This window comes from Engystomops pustulosus, chromosome 5 (genome assembly GCF_040894005.1).
Source record: "Engystomops pustulosus chromosome 5, aEngPut4.maternal, whole genome shotgun sequence".
Lineage (NCBI taxonomy): Eukaryota > Metazoa > Chordata > Amphibia > Anura > Leptodactylidae > Engystomops > Engystomops pustulosus.
The window spans coordinates 60003443-60030162 of record NC_092415.1 but is presented as its reverse complement, the minus strand read 5'-3'; the positions used below and the strand labels follow the sequence as shown (position 1 = coordinate 60030162).

Sequence of the window (26720 nt, the reverse complement as noted above, 5' to 3'; positions counted from 1 at the left end):
TTTTCTCATAAATAAATGCAAAACATACCACCAAAATTTTGTAACTAACATGAAGTACAATGTGTAACGAGAAAACAATTTCAAAATTACTTGGATATGTTAAAGCGTTCCAAAGTTATAACCACTTATAGTGACACAGGGCAGATTTAAAAAAATGGGCTGTGTTAGGAACGTGAAAAGTGGCTTCGGCGTTAAGGGGTTAATGTAAAACACATATTACTTCTTACATAACATGTATTACTATTTCTGTGTTTGCCTGATGTGTTTGCAATGTGTTTCAACAACCCTGTAAGTAATTTATGTACAGCACCCTGCTTATTTATAAACACACTACTGTTTTATTTATATACAGTCCCCTAATTAAATTATTATGGCCCTCATATACTTCCAAATTCTGCAATCCTGCCCCTACATTGACATACCCATATATTTCATAATATATTTAGCCAGTACCCCCAACACAGTAGTAGATAGTATATTCAGCCATTAGTCCCAGCCCAGCAGTACATAGTAATAATGATTTAAATAAAATTGATTTTATGGATCTCTGGATGTTGGACTTCTCAAGCATCTTCAGTACTTTCCTGGTTACCAGCCCGGTGTTTGTTGTTTCTTGCATTAAAGTCTTTGTGGTAAGGCACGGAAGACAGTATAAACCGGAGCTCTTCATCATACAGTTATCTCCAACACCACAAAGAAAAAGATGTATTAAAACATGTCCAACTTAACTTTTTCCTACATAGGAAAAAAAAAGATGAACACATGGTAACATCACAGTCTGTACATAAATATATATACCCAGTGATGCCTCTCCAAAGGACCCGCTTTCGGAGAGGATCCCTCCCTAAGAAGGCAGGTTTTTTTAATTCAATCATTGATTTTCTGCTCCAAGAGGTTTCACTGTACATACACTGTACTGTATGTGCAGGATCTGATCCATTCATTAGAACTGTTGGGGAGCTTGAGCTCTGTCTTTATCTGTGCTGCCGGGACTGATTTTCTCCTGCACCTGGCAGACTACTGATCAGGTTCATGCACTACTCCTAGTGCCCCTCCAAACAAGGTCCACCAACCTGCTACTCTTCTCCACCGTCTAGATACATATTCCCATGTCAACCAATCCAATCAGAGCAGCCAAAGGGACAAGGTAAAACCACTGCTAGCAGGAAAACAACTGCAAATAGTGTAATTATTAATGAGAATAGTGAAATGGTCTTTGGTCACCACATACAGAACCACTCAGTTATAGGGGATGTCTTTCTAATTACTTCTACATGTTTTCTGTTTCACTACATTTTTTCTGTTTCATTTGCATAACAGCAGGAGAAAATGATTCACAATCATCGCAGATTCATAACTGAACAGTTGGATTTCACAGAAGTGTGACTGACTTGGAGTTACATTGTGTTAAGTGTTTATTGCATATTTGCTTTAAAGGCCTGTAAGAACTTAGGAGTAGAGATGAGCGAGCACTAAAATGCTCGGGTACTCGTTATTCGAGACAAACTTTTCCCGATGCTTGAGTGCTCGTCTCGAATAACGAGCCCCATTGAAGTCAATGGGAGACTCGAGCATTTTTCAAGGGGACCAAGGCTCTGCACAGGGAAGCTTGGCCAAACACCTGGGAACCTCAGAAAAGGATGGAAACACCACGGAAATGGACAGGAAACAGCAGGGGCAGCATGCATGGATGCCTCTGAGGCTGCTTAAATGCACCATTATGCCAAAATTATGGGCAACAGCATGGCCATGACAGAGTGACAGAATGAAGCTAGATAGCATCTAAAACATCCAATAATTGACCCTGACACTATAGGGGACGGCATGCAGAGGCAGTGGCAGCAGCGGCAGGCTAGAGAGTGGCATGGCGACATACCCTAAATGGACTCAGGCTTCAAACCAATGGGTGGCAGAGAGGAACCAAAGGAGGTGAGCAAGAAGCGCTCAAATAATATCGGTACATGATAAAAGTTTGCCAGTATATTTTGTGGATTACACAGCAGGGTGGCGACAAAGTTAACATGGAAGCCATGAAAACAACCCAAAATTCTGCCTGACACAGCTCGTTTGATAAGGGGACCATGTATGGAGGCAGTGAACTAGTAGTAGATTAAAGGTTCTGCAGTTAAAACTATGTTAGTTGGATCTTGGCATGGAGCTGGCGCTCCGCTGCCAGGCGAGCTTTTGCCAATCCAAGCCCCTGTCTCTAGGCTACTCCCCAAACAGCACTTCTAAGAACCTTTTGTATAAGATCAAGTGTAGTAGCGTTCTTATAAGTTTGGGATATGGCGGGTGAGGGGAATGTAAACAGATGCGCAAGAAGCGCTGAAATAATATCGGTAAATGATAAAAGTTTGCCAGTATATTTTGTGGATTACACAGCAGGGTGGAGACAAAGTTAACAAGTTTGATGTGGAATGCCCTGTAATAGCTCTTGGGCGGTGTGCCTTTTATCGCCTAGGCTCAGCAGTTTGAGCACCGCCTGCTGTCGCTTAGCGACGGCACTGCTGCTGTGCCTAGAGCTACCGACTGATGGCGCCATGGCCACGGATGGTAATTCGGAGGAGGTGGAGGAGGGGTGGGAGGAGGAGGAGGTATAGTAGGCCTTTGAGACCTGGACCGAGGTAGGCCCCGCAATCCTCTGCGTCGGCAGTATATGACCAGCCCCAGGGTCAGACTCGGTCCCAGCCTGCACCAAGTTAAGTGTAGTAGCGTTCTTATAAGTTTGAGATATGGCGGGTGAGGGGAATGTAAACAGATGCCCAAGAAGCGCTGAAATAATATCCCTAAATGGTAAAAGTTTGCCAGTATATTTTGTGGATAACACAGCAGGGTGGCGACAAAGTTAACAACTTTGATGTGGAATCCATGAAAACAACCCAAATTTCTGCCGGACACACCTCGTTTGATAAGGGGACGATGTATGGAGGCAGCTATATGGACGACTTTTGGAGGTAGCAATGGAGACAACGTGTGGAGGCTGCTATGGAGACAATTTAATTTGGATAGTGCCTGTATGTGGCAGTCCAAAAAAGTTTTCAAACCAGAGGAGCAGGTAGGTGGCCCTCCAGAAAAATGAAATAGATTGAGTGCCTGTATGTGGCAGTCCAAAAAAGTTTTCAAACCAGAGGAGCAGGTAGGTGGCCCTCCAGAAAAATGAAATAGATTGAGTGCCTGTATGTGGCAGTCCAAAAAAGTTTTCAAACCAGAGGAGCAGGTAGGTGGCCCTCCAGAAAAATGGAATAGATTGAGTGCCTGTATGTGGCAGTCCAAAAAAGTTTTCAAACCAGAGGAGCAGGTAGGTGGCCCTCCAGAAAAATGAAATATATTGAGTGCCTGTATGTGGCAGTCCAAAAAAGTTTTCAAACCAGAGGAGCAGGTAGGTGGCCCTCCAGAAAAATGGAATAGATTGAGTGCCTGTATGTGGCAGTCCAAAAAAGTTTTCAAACCAGAGGAGCAGGTAGGTGGCCCTCCAGAAAAATGAAATATATTGAGTGCCTGTATGTGGCAGTCCAAAAAAGTTTTCAAACCAGAGGAGCAGGTAGGTGGCCCTCCAGAAAAATGGAATAGATTGAGTGCCTGTATGTGGCAGTCCAAAAAAGTTTTCAAACCAGAGGAGCATGTAGGTGGCCCTCCAGAAAAATGAAATAGATTGAGTGCCTGTATGTGGCAGTCCAAAAAAGTTTTCAAACCAGAGGAGCAGGTAGGTGGCCCTCCAGAAAAATTGAATAGATTGAGTGCCTGTATGTGGCACTCCCAAAAATTGTTTAAAACAGAGGACCGGGTAGGTGGCCCTCCAGAAAAATTAAATGCATAAAGTACTATAGCTAGAGCCAGTGGGCCCTGTCAAAAAATAGTTTCCTCTGCTTTAGTGTACAAAGAGGAGGAGAAGGAGGAAAATGAGGAGGAGGAGGAGTGCATAAATTATTCAGGTTGAGCTTCCTTCACCTGGTGGAGATTGGAAATTATGAGAAATCCAGGCTTTATTCATCTTAATAAGCGTCAGCCTGTCAGCGCTGTCAGTCGACAGGCGTGTACGCTTATCGGTGATGATGCCACCAGCTGCACTGAAAACCCGCTCGGACAAGACGCTAGCGGCAGGGCAGGCAAGAACCTCCAAGGCGTACAGCGCCAGTTCGTGCCACATGTCCAGCTTTGAAACCCAGTAGTTGTAGGGAGCTGTGTGATCATTTAGGACGATGGTATGGTCAGCTACGTACTCCCTCACCATCTTTCTGTAAAGATCAGCCCTACTCTGCCGAGACTGGGGACAGGTGACAGTGTCTTGCTGGGGTGACATAAAGCTGGCAAAAGCCTTGTAAAGCGTACCCTTGCCAGTGCTGGACAAGCTGCCTGCTCGCCTACTCTCCCTCGCTACTTGTCCCGCAGAACTACGCACTCTGCCGCTAGCGCTGTCAGAAGGGAAATAGTGTTTCAGCTTGTGCACCAGGGCCTGCTGGTATTCATGCATTCTCACACTCCTTTCCTCTCCAGGGATGAGAGTGGAAAGATTTTGCTTGTACCGTGGGTCCAGGAGAGTGAATACCCAGTAATCGGTGCTGGAATAAATTCTTTGAACGCGAGGGTCACGGGATAGGCAGCCTAGCATGAAATCTGCCATATGTGCCAGAGTACCAACGCGTAAGAATTCACTCCCCTCACTGTCCATATCCTCCTCCTCCAACTCCTCTTCTTCTGCCCATACACGCTGAACAGTGAAGGACTCAACAATGGTCCCCTCTTGTGTCTCGCCAACATTCTCCTCCTCTTCCTCCTCATCCACCTCCACCTCCTCCGATATGCGCTGAGAAACAGACCTAAGGGTGCTTTGGCTATCAACAAGGGAATCTTCTTCCCCCGTCTCTTGTGACGAGCGCAAAGCTTCCGACTTCATGCTGATCAGAGAGTTTTTCAACAGGCCAAGCAGCGGGATGGTGAGGCTGATGATGGCGGCATCGCCACTGACCATCTGTGTTGACTCCTCGAAGTTACTCAGCACCTGACAGATATCAGACATCCACGTCCACTCCTCATTGTAGACTTGAGGAAGCTGACTGACCTGACTACCAGTTCTGGTGGAAGTTGACATCAGGCAGTCTACAATTGCTCTGCGCTGCTGGTAAACTCTGGATAACATGGTTAATGTTGAATTCCACCTCGTGGGCACGTCGCACAACAGTCGGTGAGCGGGCAGGTGGAGGCGGCGCTGCCCTGAGAGTGGCAGCATCTGTGCTGGACTTCCTGAAATGCGCACAGATGCGGCGCACCTTCGTGAGCAAATCAGACAGATTGGGGTATGTCTTGAGGAAACGCTGAACTATCAGATTTAACACATGGGCCAGGCATGGCACATGTGTCAGTCTGCCGAGTTGCAGAGCCGCCACCAGGTTACGGCCGTTGTCACACACAACCATGCCTGGCTTCAGGTTCAGCGGTGCCAGCCACAGATCAGTCTGCGCCGTGATGCCCTGTAATAGTTCTTGGGCGGTGTGCCTTTTATCGCCTAGGCTCAGCAGTTTGAGCACCGCCTGCTGTCGCTTAGCGACGGCACTGCTGCTGTGCCTAGAGCTAGCGACTGATGGCGCCATGCCCACGGATGGTAGTTCGGAGGAGGAGATGGAGGAGGGGTGGGAGGAGGAGGAGGCATAGTAGGCCTGAAAGACCTGGACCGAGGTAGGCCCCGCAATCCTCGGCGTCGGCAGTATATGACCAGCCGCAGGGTCAGACTCGGTCCCAGCCTCCACCAAGTTAACCCAATGTGCCGTCAGCGATATATATAGTGGCCCTGCCCGGCAGCACTCGTCCACGTGTCCGTGGTCAGAAGGACCTTGTCAGAAACGGCGTTGGTCAGGGCACGGATGATGTTGTCTGACACGTGCTGGTGCAGGGCTGGGACGGCACATCGGGAAAAGTAGTGGCGGCTGGGGACCGAATACCGAGGGGCGGCCGCAGCCAGGAGGTTGCGAAAGGCCTCGGTCTCTACTAGCCTATAGGGCAGCATCTCCAGGCTAAGCAATCTGGAGATGTGGACATTAAGGGCTTGGGCGTGCGGGTGGGTTGCACTATATTTCCGTTTCCGCTCCAGCGTCTGGGGTATGGAGAGCTGAACGCTGGTGGATGCTGTGGAGGATCGTGGAGGCGACGATGGGGTTTTTGTGCCAGGGTCCTGGGCAGGGGGCTGACTATCAGCTGACACAGGGGAAGGAGCAGTGGTGTGCACGGCCGGAGGTGAACGGGCTTGGTGCCACTGAGTGGGGTGTTTAGCATTCATATGCCTGCGCATACTGGTGGTAGTTAAGCTAGTAGTGGTGGAACCCCTGCTGATCCTGGTTTGGCAAAGGTTGCACACCACAGTCCGTCGGTCATCCGGTGTTTCCTTAAAGAACCTCCAGACTTCTGAAAATCTAGCCCTCGCCGCGGGAGCCCTCGCCACGGGAGCTTCACTACGTGACACATTTGGCGCTGATGCACCTGCTCTGGCCCTGCCTCTCCGTCTGGCCCCACCACTGCCTCTTCCAACCTGTTCTGGTCGAGGACTCTCCTCCGTCTCAGAAGCACTGTGTTCACCCGGCCTCTCAACCCAGCTTGGGTCTGTCACCTCATCATCCTCCGATCCCTCAGTCTGCTCCCCCCTCGGACTTCCTGCCCTGACAACAACTTCACCACTGTCTGACAACCGTGTCTCCTCATCGTCGGACACCTCTTTACACACTTCTTCCACTACGTCAAGAAGGTCATCATCACCCACAGACTGCGACTGGTGGAAAACCTGGGCATCTGAAAATTGCTCAGCAGCAACCGGACAAGTGGTTTGTGACTGTGGGAAGGGTCCAGAAAACAGTTCCTCAGAGTATGCCGGTTCAAATGCCAAATTTTCATGGGGGGGGGGCAGACTGGGGGAGAGGAGGCTGAGGTGCAGGAGCTGGAGGAGTGCCGATTTCGGTGACATGGGTGGACTGCGTGAAAGACTGACTGGTGGACAAATTGCTCGAAGCATTGTCGGCAATCCACGACATCACCTGTTCGCACTGTTCTGGCCTCAACAGTGCTCTACCACGAGTCCCAGTAACTTCAGACATGAACCTAGGGAGTGTAGCTCTGCGGCGTTCCCCTGCTCCCTCATCAGCAGGTGGTGTCTTACCCCGCCCAGGACCACGGCCTCTGACCCCTGCAGTAGTTGGACGCCCACGTCCCCGCCCTCGTCCTCTTCCCCTAGCCCTCGGGTTAAACATTTTGAAAATGAAAGTTATAACTTTAATTTTTTTTTAACTTTTTTTTGTGTTTTTTTGTGTTTTTTTTTTTTTTTTTGTGTTTTTTAGTTTTTAAAACCAAACGATGCTATCCTATTGCTATGGCTATTTTCTAGCCAAGTATGAAAGCACACTGCTATGCCAGATGAGATGACGCTGAGTTATGAAAAAATAAACATAAAATAAAAAGGAAATGGCAGACTGTGCCTAATTGAAATCCAACCCCTAATAAATTTTCCCACTTCGGTCTTTGCGATGGATATGTGCGTCACTAAGCGCTAAACACAGCGGTCGCAAGTCTCACTACAAATTCCTCACAATTTGGTAGTAGATGCACTGCAGCAAGGACAGCCACCAGCAGATCAACCAGAAATAAAATATATATAACGCTATTGTAGGCGTAAGTAAGCCGTTTGGATTCTCCTTTGGCTATTTTCTAGCCAAGTATGAAAGCACACTGATGAGATGACGCTGAGTTATGAAAAAATAAACGTAAAATAAAAAGAAACTGGCAGACTGTGCCTAATTGAAATCCAACCCCTAATAAATTTTCCCACTTCGGTCTTTGCGATGGATATGTGCGTCACTAAGCGCTAAACACAGCGGTCGCAAGTCTCACTACAAATTCCTCACAATTGGTTAGTATATGCACTGCAGCAAGGACAGCCACCAGCAGATCAACCAGAAATAAAATATATATAACGCTATTGTAGGCGTAAGTAAGCCGTTTGGATTCTCCTTTGGCTATTTTCTAGCCAAGTATGAAAGCACACTGATGAGATGACGCTGAGTTATGAAAAAATAAACGTAAAATAAAAAGAAACTGGCAGACTGTGCCTAATTGAAATCCAACCCCTAATAAATTTTCCCACTTCGGTCTTTGCGATGGATATGTGCGTCACTAAGCGCTAAACACAGCGGTCGCAAGTCTCACTACAAATTCCTCACAATTTGCTAGTAGATGCACTGCAGCAAGGACAGCCACCAGCAGATCAACCAGAAATAAAATATATATAACGCTATTGTAGGCGTAAGTAAGCCGTTTGGATTCTCCTATGGCTATTTTCTAGCCAAGTATGAAAGCACACTGCTATGCCAGATGAGATGACGCTGAGTTATGAAAAAATAAACGTAAAATAAATAGTAAATGGCAGACTGTGCCTAATTGAAATCAAACCCCTAATAAATTTTCCCACTTTGGTGTTTGAGGTGGATATGTGTGTCACTAAGAGCTAAACACAACGGTAGCAAGTCCCCCTGCAAATTCCTCACAATATGGTACTGCAAATAAAAAAAAAAAAAAGTATAACGTTATTGTAGCCCTAAGAAGGGCTGTTGGGTTCTTGTAGAATCACTCCTGCCTAACAGTAAGCTAATAGAACACTCTAACGCTTTCCCTGACCAGCAGCAGCTCTCTCCCTAGCGGCATCCAGACACAGAATGATCCGAGCAGCGCGGGCAGCGGCTAGTCTATCCCAGGGTCACCTGATCTGGCCAGCCAACCACTGCTATGACGTGTAAGGGTACCACGTCATGCTGGGTGGAGTGCAGAGTCTCCTGGCTTGTGATTGGCTCTGTTTCTGGCCGCCAAAAAGCAAAACGGCGGGAGCTGCCATTTTCTCGAGCGGGCGAAGTATTCGTCCGAGCAACGAGCAGTTTCGAGTACGCTAATGCTCGAACGAGCATCAAGCTCGGACGAGTATGTTCGCTTATCTCTACTTAGGAGTCTTTAATGTAATCCTAATAGTACTTTTAAATTAAGGCAAAAATGTGGCATATCAGTTTTTGCAAGTGTCTAAACACAAATTACGCAATTACAATATGTGAGCTTAATGCAGCAATATCACAATATCCGTGTAATAAGCCCATGTATTTTGTTTTCAATCTGTGATGCTATATTCACACATATATTGTATTTATTGTTATATCTTTTTTTAGGAACATAATTCGCTTAATTAAAAGGCAGCATGACCTTTCAACAATTGTCTCCATTAAACCTTTAGGTCTGAAATCTTGCTAATTCTTTAACTTCAGATTTATTTCATTGCAGGAATGGCTTTCTCTTCCAAAATATTCTCCTTTAGAATAAAGGAGAGCAAATCTGAATGATGGTCATTACTAGCAATGAGAATTAAACACAAAGGAGTTTTTAGAGAGGATATATGACGGCTTATTGCCGCACGGAACACAACAAGGCAAATCAAAAAACAGTACAGACTATTCTGTGATGTAGTTTACATTTGACGGTCACCTTAGCCAATGTAACATTTGCAAACCCAAGGCTAAACAAAATGCACAGTGCAGAAACTCCACTCCATTGTTCAATGCAATTGTAGAATTCTACTTAGAAACTTCAGTTATTTAATGCATAAATTCTGCATGGAAAATATGTCATAATAGTGATGACTTCAGACCACAGATTATTACAGTATTTTTCTTATTTCTGCATCTTTAAAGAGGACCTGTCAGGGTGATTTGAGGCACTAAACCTCCACAGGTCCTTAAAGGGAACCTGTCACCAGGACCCCTTTTTTATCCTCTCCCATGTCCCCATAGGGACAAAACCGTTTTTTTTTTTAAATAAATACTCTGCCTTTTTTAGTTGTAAAGATAATGTATATCAAAGAATACCTGTGCCTCTTGATGTCCCAAGTCACAGGGGTTTGTGTACTGAGGAGCGGTTTCCCCCTCACTCTCGGGAAACCCCTCGGTCATTAACAGGTTTAAAAAAAAGAAAAACCCTCCCATCTCCCTCCTCCCGCCTCCATAGAACATAGCAACCGTCCCGCCCATTCACACCACCGCTTGCCGACCGCGGCAGGCAATTCTTGCAGCGATTCTCAGCTTGTTTTTGGGGACATGGGCAGAACAAGGGTACTGGATGGCTCTCCACTTTGATCTGTGCATGCGCCTGGCAGCCTCAAACGTAGTGCAGGGGGAAGATTGAGATGGGAGGGTTTTCTTTTAAAAAAACCCTGCTAATGACAGAGCGGTTTCCCAAGGGTAGGGGTAAACCGCTCCTCAGTACACAAACCCCTGGGACTTTACTTATTTCAAAGAATACCTGTATCTCTTTATGTCTAGGGGTTTGTGTACTAAGGAGCAGTTTTGCCCAATCTTTGATGGGTGGTTTAGTGTCCCAAATCACCCTTCCGGGTCCTCTTTAAAGGAGACCTACCATTTGATGCATTATAAAGCAAACATACCTCGAGAATGCTGCAGCTACACTGATACAGGATCATATCTTGGTTAATCCCTGTGGTGAGTGGTTTTACTGATAAAACATTATGATAATGAAGCTCTGACGCTTCTGTGGCTCCTTCAGTGCCTGGTTCAGCGCTTCTCCTAGCACGTGAGTTTTTCTCTGCAGGAGAGAATGATGCAATCACTGTTCTCCCTGCCAGACAGAATAATCAATTGCTGTACCATCCCGCAGCTGCTGTGTATGAGTGATCCAGCTCAGGTTGATAAGTCATGTCTTGACTAACTTCCATTTGTAATTACAAGCTATCGTGTGTAATGTGTTTTTGTCAGCCAGCCTGACCCAGCTTTCCCAAGGTCCTGAATGTTATAATTGTTTTTTCAGCAAAACCACTCAGCTCAGGGATTAACCAAGATATGATTCTGCATCAGTTTAGCTACAGCAGTCTCAAGGTATGTTTGCTTCATAATGCATCAAATCAAATGGTAGGTTTCCTTTAAAGTGAACTTGACTTTTTGGAACATTCTTTTCTAACTGTGGGCAACATGTTATACAGTAAAGGGGTGTTATAATTATGGAGTTCACTCATAGACACTTGTGGCTTGTCATATGGGCCATTCAAGGACCTTATTTCTTTTGATTATTGAGGGTCCAAGTGGATAGCTTTCCTGTATCAGAAACTTATAATTGTCATTTGTGAGACAATCCATTTAATATATGGTATAAGGGTTTTTGAGTTTTGAGTTTATTCTGAAACTTACAGGTAATGGGCAAGTGCAACTAAATATCTGATAATGCATTCAGATTCACATGTCCCTACTTGAAGCATTATAATTTACTATTAGCTTTCAATAATGCTTACTATTTTATTCTAATTTATGCTAAAATGTGTTTATACATATTAAATAAAATAAGCTTGACATGCTGCAGCCACATCCCAAACACTAGATGGCCACACATTCTGAATAGTATGGACATCATGTCAGAGTACTGCAGATAATCACAGATCGGGATATTTTCTCCCGAAAATCTATTTGCCTTTATTTGGGCTTTAGAGTTACTGTCTTATACAAGAGATATAGCTATAGAGATACAAGTTATCTACACCTCCTATACTCAATTACATAAAAGTGGCTTGGGAACATGGTCACAACAAAACCCAGGATGTGTGTCCCACAATGCATTTGTTTACTGTAAGAAGGGAATGGAAATAGACTTATGTAACAAATATGTATATCAAACATGTAAAGTGCTCTGACAAATCCCGAATGGCTAATATTTGTATTCTTCATGTGCAAATTCTATATTGATTTTGTATTGATTAGCTTTAATTGGCAAGACACATTTAAATAAATGAACATTATACATCACTGCTGCTATTTTTGTCCAGTCACAGAACACTTGTTGCTTACATACAAATCACATATTGTCCTTATAAAACATTACGACTAGTAGAAGCAAGCAGAATTAAATTCTAGTCTTGGCATGGCAGGAGACATTGTTCTCTGAATCTGAAACCGATGGAAACCTCTGTATCAAATGCCCTGGGACAGACTTCAAATAGTGCACTGGTATAACCCTAGCAATTAGAAACAACAACCAGATAGCATTGTTCTTGAATGTTAAAAATCTTCAATACAACCTTGCAATGCAAATAGATAATGATGTTCATGTATGAAGCGGCCTATATTCTTTTGTAGTTCTACAGACAACACAACTACCTGGTAGCTGCTTGTTGTACGTTATTGACCCCCTGCCCATTACATCTTTGTTACCTTTCTTGTGCGGTCTGTGGCCTTACCTACACCAAAGCAGTTGTAGTCCAGGTGAAAGAATGTCTGTTTTATACCTTGTGTAGGATTTAAATGATCATGCTTAGGCTTTTGTAGGTTCCAGCAAGGCATTAGAGATATCTGTCTGAAATGAGTGAGCAAATTATGTGATCCTGACTCTAGTGAGGGCTTTCAGGAAAGATTTGTTTGTTAAAATTTATTTCGGGATCCCAGATGACCCCATGATTTCTCTACTATTTATCAATCTAATATTAGATTAGATTAACTTAATTTATCCCAAAGATGGGAAATTGATATGCTGTAGTTACAATACATAAAACAAACAACCACCACCACATAGTTCACATAAAATTACTGTTAAATATACAATGTATATAATATGTACAATATAAAAACTGTAAATAAGATACAAAGCTTCACCAACCTCAACAAAATCCCTATATATCATGGTTTAATCGTAAAGTGGGTTTTCGTAATATTATCATTAACTTTATTAATCCCAAAGATGGGAAATTGTTATGCTGCAAGTCCAATACGTAAAAGAAACACATTTCACATAAAATTAAAGATAAAATAAATAACAATGTATATACTCGAGTATAAGCCAAGTTTTTCAGCACAATATTTACTTGAGTCTATTAAAAAAAACACTATACTTTGCCCCCCCTCCCTTCTCCGTAGGTTCCGGTTCAGATGCTCCGGTGGTCTTCAGATCCTTCTTGTCAATCCGCTCCTCTTCGGGTCCCCTCGCAATGTCGGGGGCTCGCAAACAATGCCATCAGGATGTGGCTGACATCATTGTGTCTGCCTGCCGACTGAGCGTGAAGACCCGAAATAGCCAAACAAACCGAAGAAGACCAAAGGACCCGAAGAGGATGTGAAGCAAGAAGAGGACCTACAGGGGGTGTCGGAAAACTGAGAACAGTGTTCATTTTTTTAATTAAAAGCTTGGCATACTCGGGGCAGGGGCTGGCAGGCCATATATACTACAAGGGTTAGCAAGCTATACACTACAGGAGCTGGCAGGCTATATACTAGAGGGGCCTGCAAACTATACACTACAGGGGGCTGGCAGGCTACAGGAGGAGCTGGCTATTCACTACAGGGGGCTGGCTATATACTGCAGTGGCTGGTAGGCTATATACTAGGGGGGCAAGTGCTGGCAGGCTTTATACTCGGGGGCATGGGCTGGCTATATACTGCAAAGGGTGGCAGGCTATATACTGGGATGCTGTCACTCATGCATTTCCCACCCTCGGCTTATACTAGAGTCAATAAGTTTTCCCAGGTTTTTGTGTTAAAATTAGGTACCTTGGCATATACGGTTTATAATATGTGCAATATAAAAACTTTAAAATAAGATATAAGGCTCTGCCAAACCCAACAATCCCTATATATCAAGGTTATGTCATAAAGTAGCCAATTCTTGATTGTAAAGAGTTATGGCAATTTAAAGAAATGACTTACAATAAGGTTCCCTATGCATCTTCAATTGGACAGATCTATCACTACACATCCTCTGTTGCTGGAGGATCTACTGATTTAGCAGGTGAGGTTGATTGCCCAAAAGCTTTTCAATGTACTTTTGGATGCCCGTTCACACCAATTAGTTAACTTCGCACTTCCCTATAAAACGTGAATATAGGAACACCAAAGGATCATTTCATAGTATAGGTGTCTGCTTACTCTCCACACAAACCTCTTGGAAAGTCTTGACAATGATGATTGACTATCATAATGTGAACATGACGTATGCCTTTGGATAATGTGGAAGGCCCTGAATACTCCGATTGGAGAACAATGTTTTATTACATGCAAATATGTAGAAAGTTACACTTTTCCATTAAGGATCCTGTGACTCAGGGGAATTAGAAATAATATTAACATTTTTTTATACATTCAATTAGTTTGTAGAAGAGCAACCTACACTGGCAGTCAGATAGATGCTCTTTGAAAAATATATGATTTAAAAAGTAGAGCTGACAGCAGCTGGCAGGCAAGGTTTTCCTTACAATATTTTATCCCAAATATCATTTTCAGCTGAATGTCAGACACAGTATGCATCCATCCAGATTCTGTTTCAAAGCGTTAGAGAATGGGAGTTCTTATTACTTAGTATACATAAATTTAAAATGTTGCTGGCAAGGTATATATAGATGTCAGGCCACAATGGTGGTTTTCTTTAAAAACATTGCAACTTTTGTTCACTTTGTTTTAACACAACATATTAAGACCTGTTAAGTTACAACAGGTAGGTAAAATAAGCATTGAACTCATCACCATCAGCAATGAACTAAGTAAATACATTTGAATTCAGAAGTTTACATATACATATAAGAAGACGCATATGGATGTTTTTCTTACCATCTGACATGAAATCAATCAGAAAAGACCCATTTTATTTTTTTGCCAAATACCAGAATAGCGAGAGATACATTTTTAAGGATATTTTTATTACTTTCTGCAAAGTCAAAAATTTACATACATTTCATTAGTATTTGGTATACCTGCCCTGAAAGGAAATTCACCATGGGAAATCTACTTTCTGAAAGGTTCCCCATGCTGAATTCCCCCTCCCGTTTTTCCCTAATTCTGGGATGCAGCTGCTGCAGAAATAAACTTCAATCCCTGTACAGTATATGCAATTTTTTTTAGGCGGCTACTGGGGCCATGGAGAAGCCTGAGGCAGCTCTGGGGGCGAAGCCCCTGCATACCCACGTAGCCGCTCGTCGAGTCCATGTCTTTGGCACAACGCCAGCTCTGTGCGAAGTGCAGTTGCACCTGCCTGACACACGTGTTGCCGATAGACCAATCGGAGCTACTGAGCTGTCTGAGGCTACTCCACACCCCCAGTAGCCTCTGAAGTAAATTTGTATATACAAGGATTAAGGTTTATTTCTGCAGCATCTGCATCACAAAATGAGGGAAAACAGGATGCAGCTGCTGAAGGGAGGGTGAATCTACCATGGGGAATCTTTCAGAAAGTAGATTTCCCATGGTAGGTTTCCTTTAAACTGTATGACTTGGGTCAGGCATATTGGATATCCTTCCACATGCTTCTCACAATAGTTAGGAATTAGGTAGGAACTTGGGCCCATTCCTCCTGACAAAACTGGTACCGAACCATGTTTGTAGGCTCACACCAGCCTTTTCAGCTTTGCCCATAAATTTTCAATAGGATTGAGATCAGGGCTTTATGGCGGCCACTCCAAAACATTGACTTTGTTATCTGTAAGCCACTTTGGAACCAGTTGGGCAGTATGGTTCAAGTCAAAATCCATTTGTGCCCAAGCTTTAGCTTTCTGGCTGATATCTTGAGATAATGCTTCAGTATTGTCACATAGGGGGTCATTTACTAAGGGTCCGATTCGCGTTTTCCCGACGTGTTACCCGAATATTTCCGATTTTCCCTGTATTGCCCCGGGATTTTGGCGCACACGATTGGATTTTGGCGCATCGGTGCTGGCATGCACGCGGCGGAAATCGGGGGGCGTGGACGAACGAAAACCCGACGGATTCAGAAAAACCGCTGCATTTAAAACAAAAAATGTCTTGCGGAGCTTGCACTTACCTTCGCTCAGCCCGGCTCGGTGTATTCCAGTGCGTTCCGAAGGAACTGCCTTAATAAATCTCGGCCGGACCCGAATCCAGCACGGAGAACGCGCCGCTGGATCGCGAATTGACCGGGCAAGTGAATCTGCCCCATAATGTTCTTTCCTCATGATAACATCTATGTTGTGAAGTGCACCAGTCCTGCAGCAAAACAACCCCCCAACATGATGCTGCCATCCCGGTGTTTCACAGTTAGAATGGTGGAGGTCACTGAGCAGAGATTCAGCTGCTGGGAAGTGAAACGCATTTTTAGGAAGATTTCAGGATGCAGCCTGAAAGGGAGGTCTGCTCATTGGTGTAGCCTGTCTATTTCTCTCACAGCCAGCATCTAAAGTAAAATCCCTGTCATTGTTTTACTTTGGCCAGTGTCCTTGCAATGCTGTTTAGATCCTACAAAACCCCTACCAAACAGGCCCCCTACACTGACCTTCTACATTTTATTCTTCAGCACCTGTCATCTAGGTCAGTGATGGCGAACCTTTTGGAGACAGAGTGCCCAAACTACAACAAAAATCCACTTATTTAAGTGCCACCATGGCATTTTAAGCAGTAACTTATTGCTACCTGTTCTTCCGATCTTTCAATCGTATCGGCCCCCTGAGGAAACCAATACAATTGAAAAAAGAAGGGCAAATTCAGACTCAGACATTGTAGCTTCTCTCCAGGGTCTCTAAGTAGAGGAAGAATTGTGAGTCCAGCAGGAGGACCTCCAGAGATATTGCAGTTCTTTCAACACCTTCTACATTTTTATAGTTTCAAAAAGCTTTAAAATAGCGCTGAAAGCAGCATCTCTGGCCTGGGACAGCAGGAAGATTTGGTCCTATCTGGCGAAGTCTGTCCTGGTCTGAGAGCCCACAGAAATGGCTCTGAGTGCCAACTCTGGCACCGGTGCCATAGGTTCGCCACCACTGATCTAGGTCATATTCAGAAATCATTATAAACCCTCGTGGCCCACATTTATCAAAGCCTTTGCACCAGTTTTCTGTGTGACTGTGCTTTTTTTTTTTAGTTCAACCTCCTTGCACATGTATTTATAATGTGTCCGCAAAAGAAAATTCGTCACTGAAAGAGTTGGACCATGTGCCACATTTATCATGCAGTGTCTGACAGAATTGTGTCTCATTGGAGATAAAATAAATGACCCCCAGTGTTTGTCAATAGCATCTGACATCTGCCGACTGGTGCAAAAACAGAGAAATCAGGTAAGTTTTATTTTAGTTTTTATTGATACAAAGCTACATTGAAGGAGGTTGTCCAATGTTAATTTGTTAGCCAACCACATGGGCACAGGGCATATTTCTGGCACTATGACCATAACGTCTCTCGACCTGCTGGTCCATTCTTGTTATAGGTGTGGATAAATGTCATACACTTTAATTGTTCACTCTATTAAGATTATTACCGACATCTCTTATTGTGCATTATATTATTCAGGTTATTAATATTAGTAAGTTGTAGCAAACACAACCCCTTGGTGTTCAGTTCTGGTTTCTGCAGTTCAGTTTCTGGTCTCTTTTACATCTTTTTCAGTTTCGCAAAGGCTGGATAAGTAAAAGAACACAGCAGAGGACATTTTACATTGGCTTTCCTGCAGTGAGCTGACGTATTTTCATTTATAAGACTGACATTTTTATTGATAAACGTGACTGGTTTTTTTGGCCAAGTGCAAAACTGTAGTAAATCAATGCTGAATCAACCTCCAGGAAGCACAGAATCTGTTCAGACACATAGCTGCAGGTACAATGCAGTCCCCTGCTGTGATGCCAATGAAAGAGACACAGTCTTAAGGGGTGTGCTCAAGAATAGACCGAATGCTTTACACGTATAACAAGTAAAGAAAGTTTTTGTGACACAGTTATGCTTTCTATTACCTCCATTACCTTTTCTCATATTAAGATGTTTTGCAATGACACTAATAATTATTTTGGATCCCACTCTGTCCATTAAAAATGGCTGTAGGTGGATGATGCAATGTTTATTTCACAAAGGGACAATATAAGGAAGTGACAAAACAGTGGGATTTTTTTTAATAACTTATCCATATACAGAAATAGATTTGAGGCCCATGGGCAAAAAGGTTTGCAGGTAAAGTTTTCCGCTGGGCATCAGTAGTCGGACATATTCACATCTGAGCAATTATAAGTGCCTGCATGGTCTCAACAACGACTCAGCATCCGTCCAACATAAAGCAAAGTTAAACTGTTTACACACTTAAACTGATAAACTGATAGTAAGGAATTATTATTGTATCAAAGCAATGTCAAAATCTCTTGAATTCTCTCCTCCCGTATTACACCACTGTACAGAGCACAGATGTCTAAGCAGTACTTCCTATTTACAATGTATTTTTATTTCTACAAAACAAATCCAGGTACTAAAGTACTGGAACACGTCTAAAATACAAACACTATTGGGCAGCACTAGAGGTGGTGCATGTGAATAGGGTAAACGTAATGTAAAAAATAATTCCCAGCACTCACACCGATAAAATTAATCACTCTTTTATTCTTCAAAGAGCAAACATCAAGATGGAGAAGGACACATTTCAGCCCAACCACAAGCCTTTAGCAACTGTTATACAACATAAACCATACTGCCCATTATAAATAAATAACACGCCCCTTACTATTGACGTCACATCAGCAAAACACCTCTTCACTGGGTGTGTTCTAGTTATGCATAGCTTAGTACATATTCTCAATTTCCATGACTGGTATCTTCCAAAAACAGTACCACTTCTGTTCACAGGTTTTGTTTGGTAGCAGCCACACTTGGTATGCACACATAGATTTGTCACTGTTTAGAAGTCACATGTATCTAATACTGTACATGAGGGCACGTAAAAGGCTTTTTTTTCCCAATATTTTGGCATCCAGAATGTTTTTGCAACATCCCCTACCAAGGCCTCGCCTTTTTGGGCTTGGGGGCAGCAGGATTCCTCTAGGTACCTGAGTGGCTGGCTGAGTGTGGCCTAGCACTCGTCTTAGTCACGGTAACAAGGTACCAGAGGAAAAGGCGTCATCCACGCCTGGCAGGTATCCTTAATTTACGCAGGGATCACTCAGAGACAGAGGGATGTGTACTATATGTGAGAACTTTCCACACCAAAGGTTTATATAAACTTTGGGAGTGGTCAGCCCATTATCCAACCAGCACCTTTGTACATTATATGAACAACAAGTCATTCCATTATAAATATAAATAGAATTGTTCTCAGAAGTAACAGCTGCAGTATCATATGGGGCCAGTAGATGCTAAGGGAAGTACATCTCACATTAGGTAACATATGTGTCTTTAAAGGTTCTGTCTATACAGATTGCAGGATTAGTTTCCCATACTTCTCCTACATCTAGAAGGCATTAAAGGTTCACAGTTTTCGTGACATAACCTGTCCGGTGCGTTGTGACATTTCTGTCCTAAAACTGCAGTGCCTAATTATTCATACATATGCTTAGAAAATATGCAAAGTTTTCCAGGATGGGATTAGGAAAACTACGCTGCTTTCAGCTACCTTGCAATGCAGCTCTTTTGACATCAAGCATGACCTACAAGAGACCTTATGCCTAATGATGCTGGATTAAAACCAAACCAGTATATCTATTCCAGAAGGAACAGACTCCCAACTGTAGGCAGCACTGTTTCATGCGTGATGTCAAAGGAGCTGACTTACAAGGTAGATAAAAGAGGATTGGTTTTTCATCATACTTCATATTTTCCCAGAATTAGCAGTCTCCATAACTAGAACTCTTAATTCCAGACCCCAGTCACAAGCCTCTCACCCAGCCAAACCAGTTCCTTACGCTGTCAAAACATTGCTGTCTACAGCAAGTGGAGCATCCATGTAGACTCCACACGCCTAAATGGTTGCTATAATTGGCAGTGCTTAGAGACAATGAATCCTATGTGGCAGGGAAGACAAACCTTTATAGACCGAGTGCCTAAACTTCAGCTCAAAACCCACATATTCATTTCTAAGTGCCAACATAGCAATTCAATTCAAGTAACTACTTGCAATCTTTTTGCTTCATGCTATGCCACAGCTTTCAGTGGTTCTGAGGACATCAATATAGTTGGCAAAAGGAGAGGAAATTGGGATTGCCATTGGCGCTTCCCTCGAGAGCCCCCTGAACAGGAAGACTTGTAGGGCCAGAGCAGTAGCTCTAATGATAATCTGACCCTTTCCACACCTTTTCCCTTTCCTGCTGTTTCAGGTAGATCTGGATGCTTCACTTTATAATAAGACTGAGCATGGCACATCCTGGGCTACTTGGGACTGCAGGAGGATCCCTTCAGTTCATGTCATGTGCTGGGGAAGCAGCCTGAGTGCCCACTGAGCGTACTCTGAGTTTCACCTCTGGCTCCCATGCCATAGGTTCGCCACCACTGCTATACAGGATATATGTATTACGTTCTCTAGTGTCATTTGGTAAATTAGACGGGTTGTAGAAATAAATCGCTGATGCACTTATGTCTTTAGTTTTTAAGCATGTTTATAGCCTTCATATACTTCATGTCATTTCCTCAAGGATAACACATCTCACTCATTCTGTAATGCTTTTATACATTTCCCATCATTCACTCCATCCACTAAGTGTGAATTTAACTTCACGCCCTCGCCGAGAGGCCACATATAGTTCCCGGAAGGCACTGGAGATGTGGACGTCTAACTAATTGTAGCTGAAGACTGATTTGTTGCTAAGTGCGTTTTTCTATTAGAAGAAGCAGTAAAAGCATGATTATAACAATATAATAGTGTATGCATACTCAGATAATGTTGACCTTTTTGTTCTTGTCCTTAATGAAAATGTATATTTTCCAGAATCTCCGGGATGAACGTCATGATAGATTGAGATGTATAAGCAAAGGCTGTATGTCAGGCAGACAGCAGAGATGGATTTGGCATATGTGTTGGATTGCTCCTGTAATAGAACTGAGCCTGCATGTATTGTTTCCGAAACATGCCTATATGTACATATCTATTAGAGCCAGGCCCCCTGAATCTGAGGGTTAAACTCACAAATTAATTAAATGGGCAGTACAACCAGGTCTAGTATGGTAAGTTTTAGGAGAAAGAGATTGTTCCAGCTCACCTTCCCAATTTTGACACATGGAACATGTGCCACCCCAGCTGAGGGGGCGAAATCACAATGTGAAAAAGTCCAGGTCCAGCTCAAAATAGAAGTGGAACAATGCTTTATTAAATATCTGTAGTAATATCCAAAATTGCTACCAGACTGACAAACAGGACAATGGAGCAGATTTACTTACCCGGTCCATTCGCGATCCAGCCGCGCGTTATCTGCGCTGGATTTAATAAGGTAGTTCCTCCGTCGTCCTGAAAAGCAACTGAACGCACTGGAGTTCACCGGCTCGGGCTGAGTGAAGGTAAGCTCGTCCCGAGCGACACATTTTCCTTTCTTAAATGCGGCGGTTTTTCCGAATACATCGGGTTTTCGTTCGGCCCCAAATTCCGTCGCGCGCATGCCGGCGCCGATGCGCCACAATCCGATCGCATGCGCCAAAATCCTGGGGCAATTCAGGTACAATCGGCGCAAATCGGAAATATTCGGGTAACACGTCGGGAAACCGCGAATCGGGCCCTTAGTAAATGACCCCCAATGTGTTTCTAGCATTGAAGTCTACTGACTTTTTTGTCCATCTTGTTGAAATTTTGGTTGTTACCACGTTGACTTAAGCCTTGTTAGACTTCTATTTGGAGTTTATCAGCCAGTATGGTAAGGACCCTTGATTTTCTGTTTAGGAAACTGTATTAAAGGAACACTCCAGTCATAGCTCATTCATGGAATTATACCTTGTACAGGGTATGAAGGGAAGAGCATGACTCTAAGTTCTAGGAATACAATGTGATTGAGTCATGCTCCTTCCTTCAGGCCATGAACCATGCATTATTCAATGAATTAACTTTGACTCGAGTGTGACAATGTGGTTAGATTATCAGGGTACAGGTGTATATACACTTTCATCCGGCTTTTGACATTGTACTAACACACTGACACATAGAAAGAGAGAGATGAGACAGATGAGAGATGCATGAGATGATTACACAGAGGCTGATAGACCATTACACTGTTACACGGTGGGCTCTGCTACATCTTACAGCTCTGTTATGTGCCTACATCGGCCTTTCCCACAGATCACTTATCTCCTTTAGTTTGCAGCGCCTCTCTGCTCACCATGTGCTGACAGGATGTGAGTCAGTCAGTGTCTCTGAGCTCTGGGCAGGGGGCGTGGCTACAGACAGTAATCTCAGCAGCAAGATCTCACACAAAAATGCAAGATGGATGCCGATCCTAAGTCAGAAGTTACTGGGTCGTGTCTTGGTGAAATTGTGTACACCAGGACTGATAGAGACAGGTTGGACTTATATCTGTGAATGCTGTATTTTTGTTAATAACAGTGAATTAAAATTATTTTGTTATCCTGAGTACATATAAAAAACTTGTCTTTGTGGGAGTACCCCTTTAAGGGTGCAGGGGTTGGGAGGACATACAAACTTCAGGGCCTTCAAGTCTTCGTCTATGCCCCTCGTTGTGTATGCTTATCAATGGACATGAGAGAAAACAAGACACTGAAAACAGAATCTGTACTATCACATGTTACACATCACATCATCTGATTGTGACATTGATTGCAAAAACAACCCCATTCAGATAAACAGAACAAATTTTTAGGGCCACTATATGTGAACTATGGACTACTGATTTCGGCTAAGTTTTCCATAATAGTGTAGTATGCATTAACCTTTGTTTTCTGACAAAAACATGTCCTTGGTGTCCTTAGGAGGGTGAACGATTTAAAGTTGTCAAAGAACAAGGAGAAATGAATTACACCTTAAATTGCTGTGCTGGCACTTTGCAATAAATAAGTGGCTTGTGGTTGAAGTTTGGGCACTCCAGCTCTAAAAGGTTGGCCATCACTGATATAGTTGAATAGAAAATAGAAAATTTACATTTATTGTTTATTCAGCTTCGTGTTCATGTCTTTTTGTAAAGGGTAAATGATGGTGAAAAGTAAACAATACATCATTTATAAATTAGAGAATACTCCAAGAGTGAAACCTCTCGCACAGCAATCTGAAGAGAATGCTATCAGAAGTAAAGAGGAATAGGCATCAGAGGGGAGTCTTGAGGCATTGTGATTCTCTGCAGGTCCAAGTTTTCAGGAATGTATCCATTGTGTTCTGGATGATATCCATCAGGTATTCCACACAACCAAGATCTTTGACTCTTGTCTAAATATCCAACCTAGGGGATGACAGGATTTTTCAAGAATTAGGAAAATGGAAAGTCAAAAGGCAGTCGACATGTGGAAGGGCAGTCTGATATTACAGTTTGTTGTGTTGAGATTTCGAGTCAGTATATTAAAAAGATAAACCAGTCTGCAACAAAACTTTAAAAATATTCATAATACAACATTTTAACACTAAATTCCCCTTTCTAAACTTTGGACTTGTCCCATTGTCCCAACAAGATAAATCTTTGAAATATTTCAGATCTATGTCTAACTATCTGCAGGCATCTCTGCGATTGAAACAGTGGTCCTATGACTTATTCTTTTTTTAAGATACGTGTTTTTACCACCTTAGGATATATTATTTCCAAGGAGGTAAGCATTAACCTGATCTGCTAGGGGTCCACTGGTCAAAACAGTGGGAGTACAAGATGGGAAAATTACCAATATGAAACCTCTGTAATGCCTTTGGGTAGTTAGAGGGGTCACGTATATTAAGTCATGATGGAGTTCCCAAAATTTGTAGGGCAAGTCAGTGGACAATGTAAGCTTACATTTTTTCTGTATTACTGAGGTAAAGTTACCTTTCCTATATTATTACCAGCTTGTTTAAAGAGCACAAAATCCATCTGATCCTTATGCACTATGTGATCAAGGAATTTACTGAAAGTTTTTAATATGTGATCAAGTAAGCAAATTCATCCAAAATTGAAGCTTGTGAGAACCGCCTTATTTGGTGTTGAAATTACCATAAACAAGGATTATAGTGGAAAATCAGAGACTTTCAATTCCAATACGCTGTAGTTTCATGGCCTTAATTTGAGGTAGTTGGCCCTTTTCTTGGATGGAAGCTTTAGTCTATGGCAGTGATGGCGAACCTTTTAGAGACCGATTGCCCAAACTACAACCAAGACCCTCTTATTTATCGCAAAGTGCCAACACAGAAATTTAATTTGTGATTTATACTTGCTTCTCTGTCACAGATTTCATTGATACCAGCACTCTGAGGACACCAATAAAGCAGAAAATAGAAGAAATTTGGATGATCATTGTAGCTGGAGCAGGAGCTACAATGATAACCAGATCTGTCCACACCTTCCCACTCCTCCAGTGGTCCCAAGTAGCACTGTTACTTTAAAATAGCTCTGTGCACAGCAAGTCCTGGGCTGTCTGGGCCTGCAGGAAGATACCTGGAGTTATCTCTGGTGATGGCCTGAGTGCCCACAGAAAGGGCTCTAAGTGCCACCTCTGGCACCAGTGCCATAGGTTCGCCACTACTGGTCTATGGGATGATCAAAAAACTTTTTAGGGGTAAAGAAGCCAGGTTTTGCATAACTAATTTCTCAAGTGTTGTAGCAGAAAAATCAAATGTCGATCACTTGTCTTGAAATTTCCCGCAGTGTTTAGAGCTAGGATAGATGTTTGGGTGTTTTAATTTGGATTTTAATATGTGATCATCTGAAACTTTTCATAATATAATATAAAAACTGCAGCACCTGTCTCAGATGATGAATGTACCATGGAATCTCTATGAGCTGCTGAGACAACTAAAGAACATCGGCTGCTTCTACATATAGTACCTCAAACTTTCACGTTCCTAATACTTCAGTCTCTAATCTTTCCAGATGTGTTTATTCTTTCAATAAGTAGGTGAAACTTTGCTTTCAGCTATTCACAATCATTTATCAGAAAACTACAATTGAATTTACAGACTGTTTAATAGAACAAGGACAGAGGAAGAACAAATTCAACAACTTTCATTTACTGACAGCTGAACAATGTATATGTGTTCTAAAAGTGATTAATTCATTCACAAAGGATAATATTTTGTGCTAGAACAGATGTCTGTTCAGTAAAAGTGTAATAATGTGGCATTCATCTGGAATAGAAAGCGTTTTCAACCTGGGTTTGATGTTTCAAGGCTTTCTTTTCAATGTTTTAATGTACTGTACATGTAGAATGTCCCATATGTGCAGTCACAAAAGACTAAACATACAGTGGCTCCATAAAAAACCTCTATAAATTGATGTTTTTCTTTGTTTCATTGCAGTCAATTGGTAAAAATAAAAGTTTTTCTTTGCTCATTAATGTACACTCTACACCCCATCTTGACAGAAATAAAACAGAAATGTAAATACTAAGTATTTACATAAGTATTCAGACCCTCTGGTCAGTATTGAGCTAGTATTGAGTTCTCTTGGGAATGATGCAACAAGTTTCTCACACCTAGATTTGGGGGATCCTCTACAGTTCCCACAGGATAGATGGTGATCCGGGGTGGAGCCTTTCAAGTGCATTTCAAAACACATTCTAAAAGCAACGTGCAAATGTATGCTTAGGGGTCTTCTTACAGCCCTGATCATGCCATTCATAAACATAGAAGCCTGTGATAACAGCATACAGAAGATGGAGCCAATTGTTTCCTGCGAATAGGCCAATTAAAGTATTCTTTAGAATAGATGCACCTTCTTAACAAGAAAAAGTCTTTGCAAAAAGTACCCGCATCTTTCAGCCTGACGGTCTGGAAGATCCAGCATTGCCAGACCCTCATAACCACTGAAACGAAGATCAGATGCAGTGCTGATAAAGCATTTCACACAATCCCCTTGAGAGCAAAGCCTCTGCATCACTCTCTCCCTCTTCATACCTACAGTTAAGTACAAGGGCCTTGCCTGACATCGTATCAAGTCACATGACCTGAAAGCAGAGCCTGATTCCATGGAATGAGCTACCTCTGGCCTTCAGCTTTACATAAAGATTCTGAGTTGGTAATAGGGCTTGCAAGAGGAGAGGCTATGCTGGGGAGATTATACAGAGCGGATAAAGAACTGATTAGGGTGGGGTGAATTTTAAGTGAACTGATGGTATATATGTATGGGGGGGAGTGAAACAGAGTGAATGGGGAGTTGAGAATATGTTGGGGGTTTAGTAAAAGGTTATAAAAGGTTGAGAGCTAATGATGTGGGTGGAAAGTTTAATTTAGCAGAGCTGTCTCTGTGTGCATGCTGCAGAGCGATTCATGTGGGAACTATTGTAGGGAATTTTTAATAGGCGTCAAATATGTCATTTTTTGGTGTCCAGATCTGAAGTGCATCTTATAGTCTAAAAAAAAAGAGTAACTGTTAATCTAATGCAATAATTATTTTTTAACTATACCAGGAATTTTTGGTCAAAGGTATTATGTAGAGTACATTGCACTTTCTTCCAAAAGTCACATTCTGCAGCAATACAATGCTAGAAGCATACAATTAAAAGTGTAAAACCAATACTAACAGCAAGAGTGATCAGCAGCTCCCTGTTGGCTAAAGTAGTTAAGGTTATAAAAATCAGATTACTAGTTTCTGGTGGCAAGATGAGTCAATTGAAAAAACTCCATCAGTAAAGGGACTTTAAAAAGTTCCTAATAAGACCCAAACATCATATACTATTAATCTGATCTGGATACACATTGCATGTCCATGTAAATCGATAAATCTATAGTTTATTATTTAGGGGTCTTTTACACGTATTAATTGATATATAGTAAAAAAAAAAACCCCTGAGATGGCAATAAATGGGCTATATATGTGTTTCATAAAACAAGACATACCTTGTGATGGGTATATTTAATAT

The 26720-nt window shown here is 42.6% G+C and overlaps 1 protein-coding gene across 5 annotated transcripts in view; it reads left to right on the top strand.

Annotated features, from left to right (window-relative positions):
- Positions 1 to 26720, top strand: part of METTL4 (methyltransferase 4, N6-adenosine) — a 168293-nt gene that overhangs the window by 109822 nt on the left and 31751 nt on the right. Inside the window, exons 8-9 of one of the 5 annotated variants that reach the window (XR_011855726.1) lie at positions 16867 to 17059; positions 17388 to 18063. The exons of 1 other annotated variant lie outside the window; for it this stretch is intronic. Coding sequence is in view for 2 of the 4 variants with exons in the window: in XM_072152119.1 (XP_072008220.1) it covers positions 10837 to 10904; positions 12927 to 13064 (206 nt within the window). In the remaining 2 variants the exon portion in view is untranslated. Of the gene's footprint in view, positions 1 to 10836; positions 10905 to 12926; positions 15098 to 16866; positions 17060 to 17387; positions 18064 to 26720 lie in introns of those variants that run through there. 3 more of the 5 variants (XM_072152119.1, XR_011855727.1, XM_072152120.1) reach the window with 3 other exon arrangements.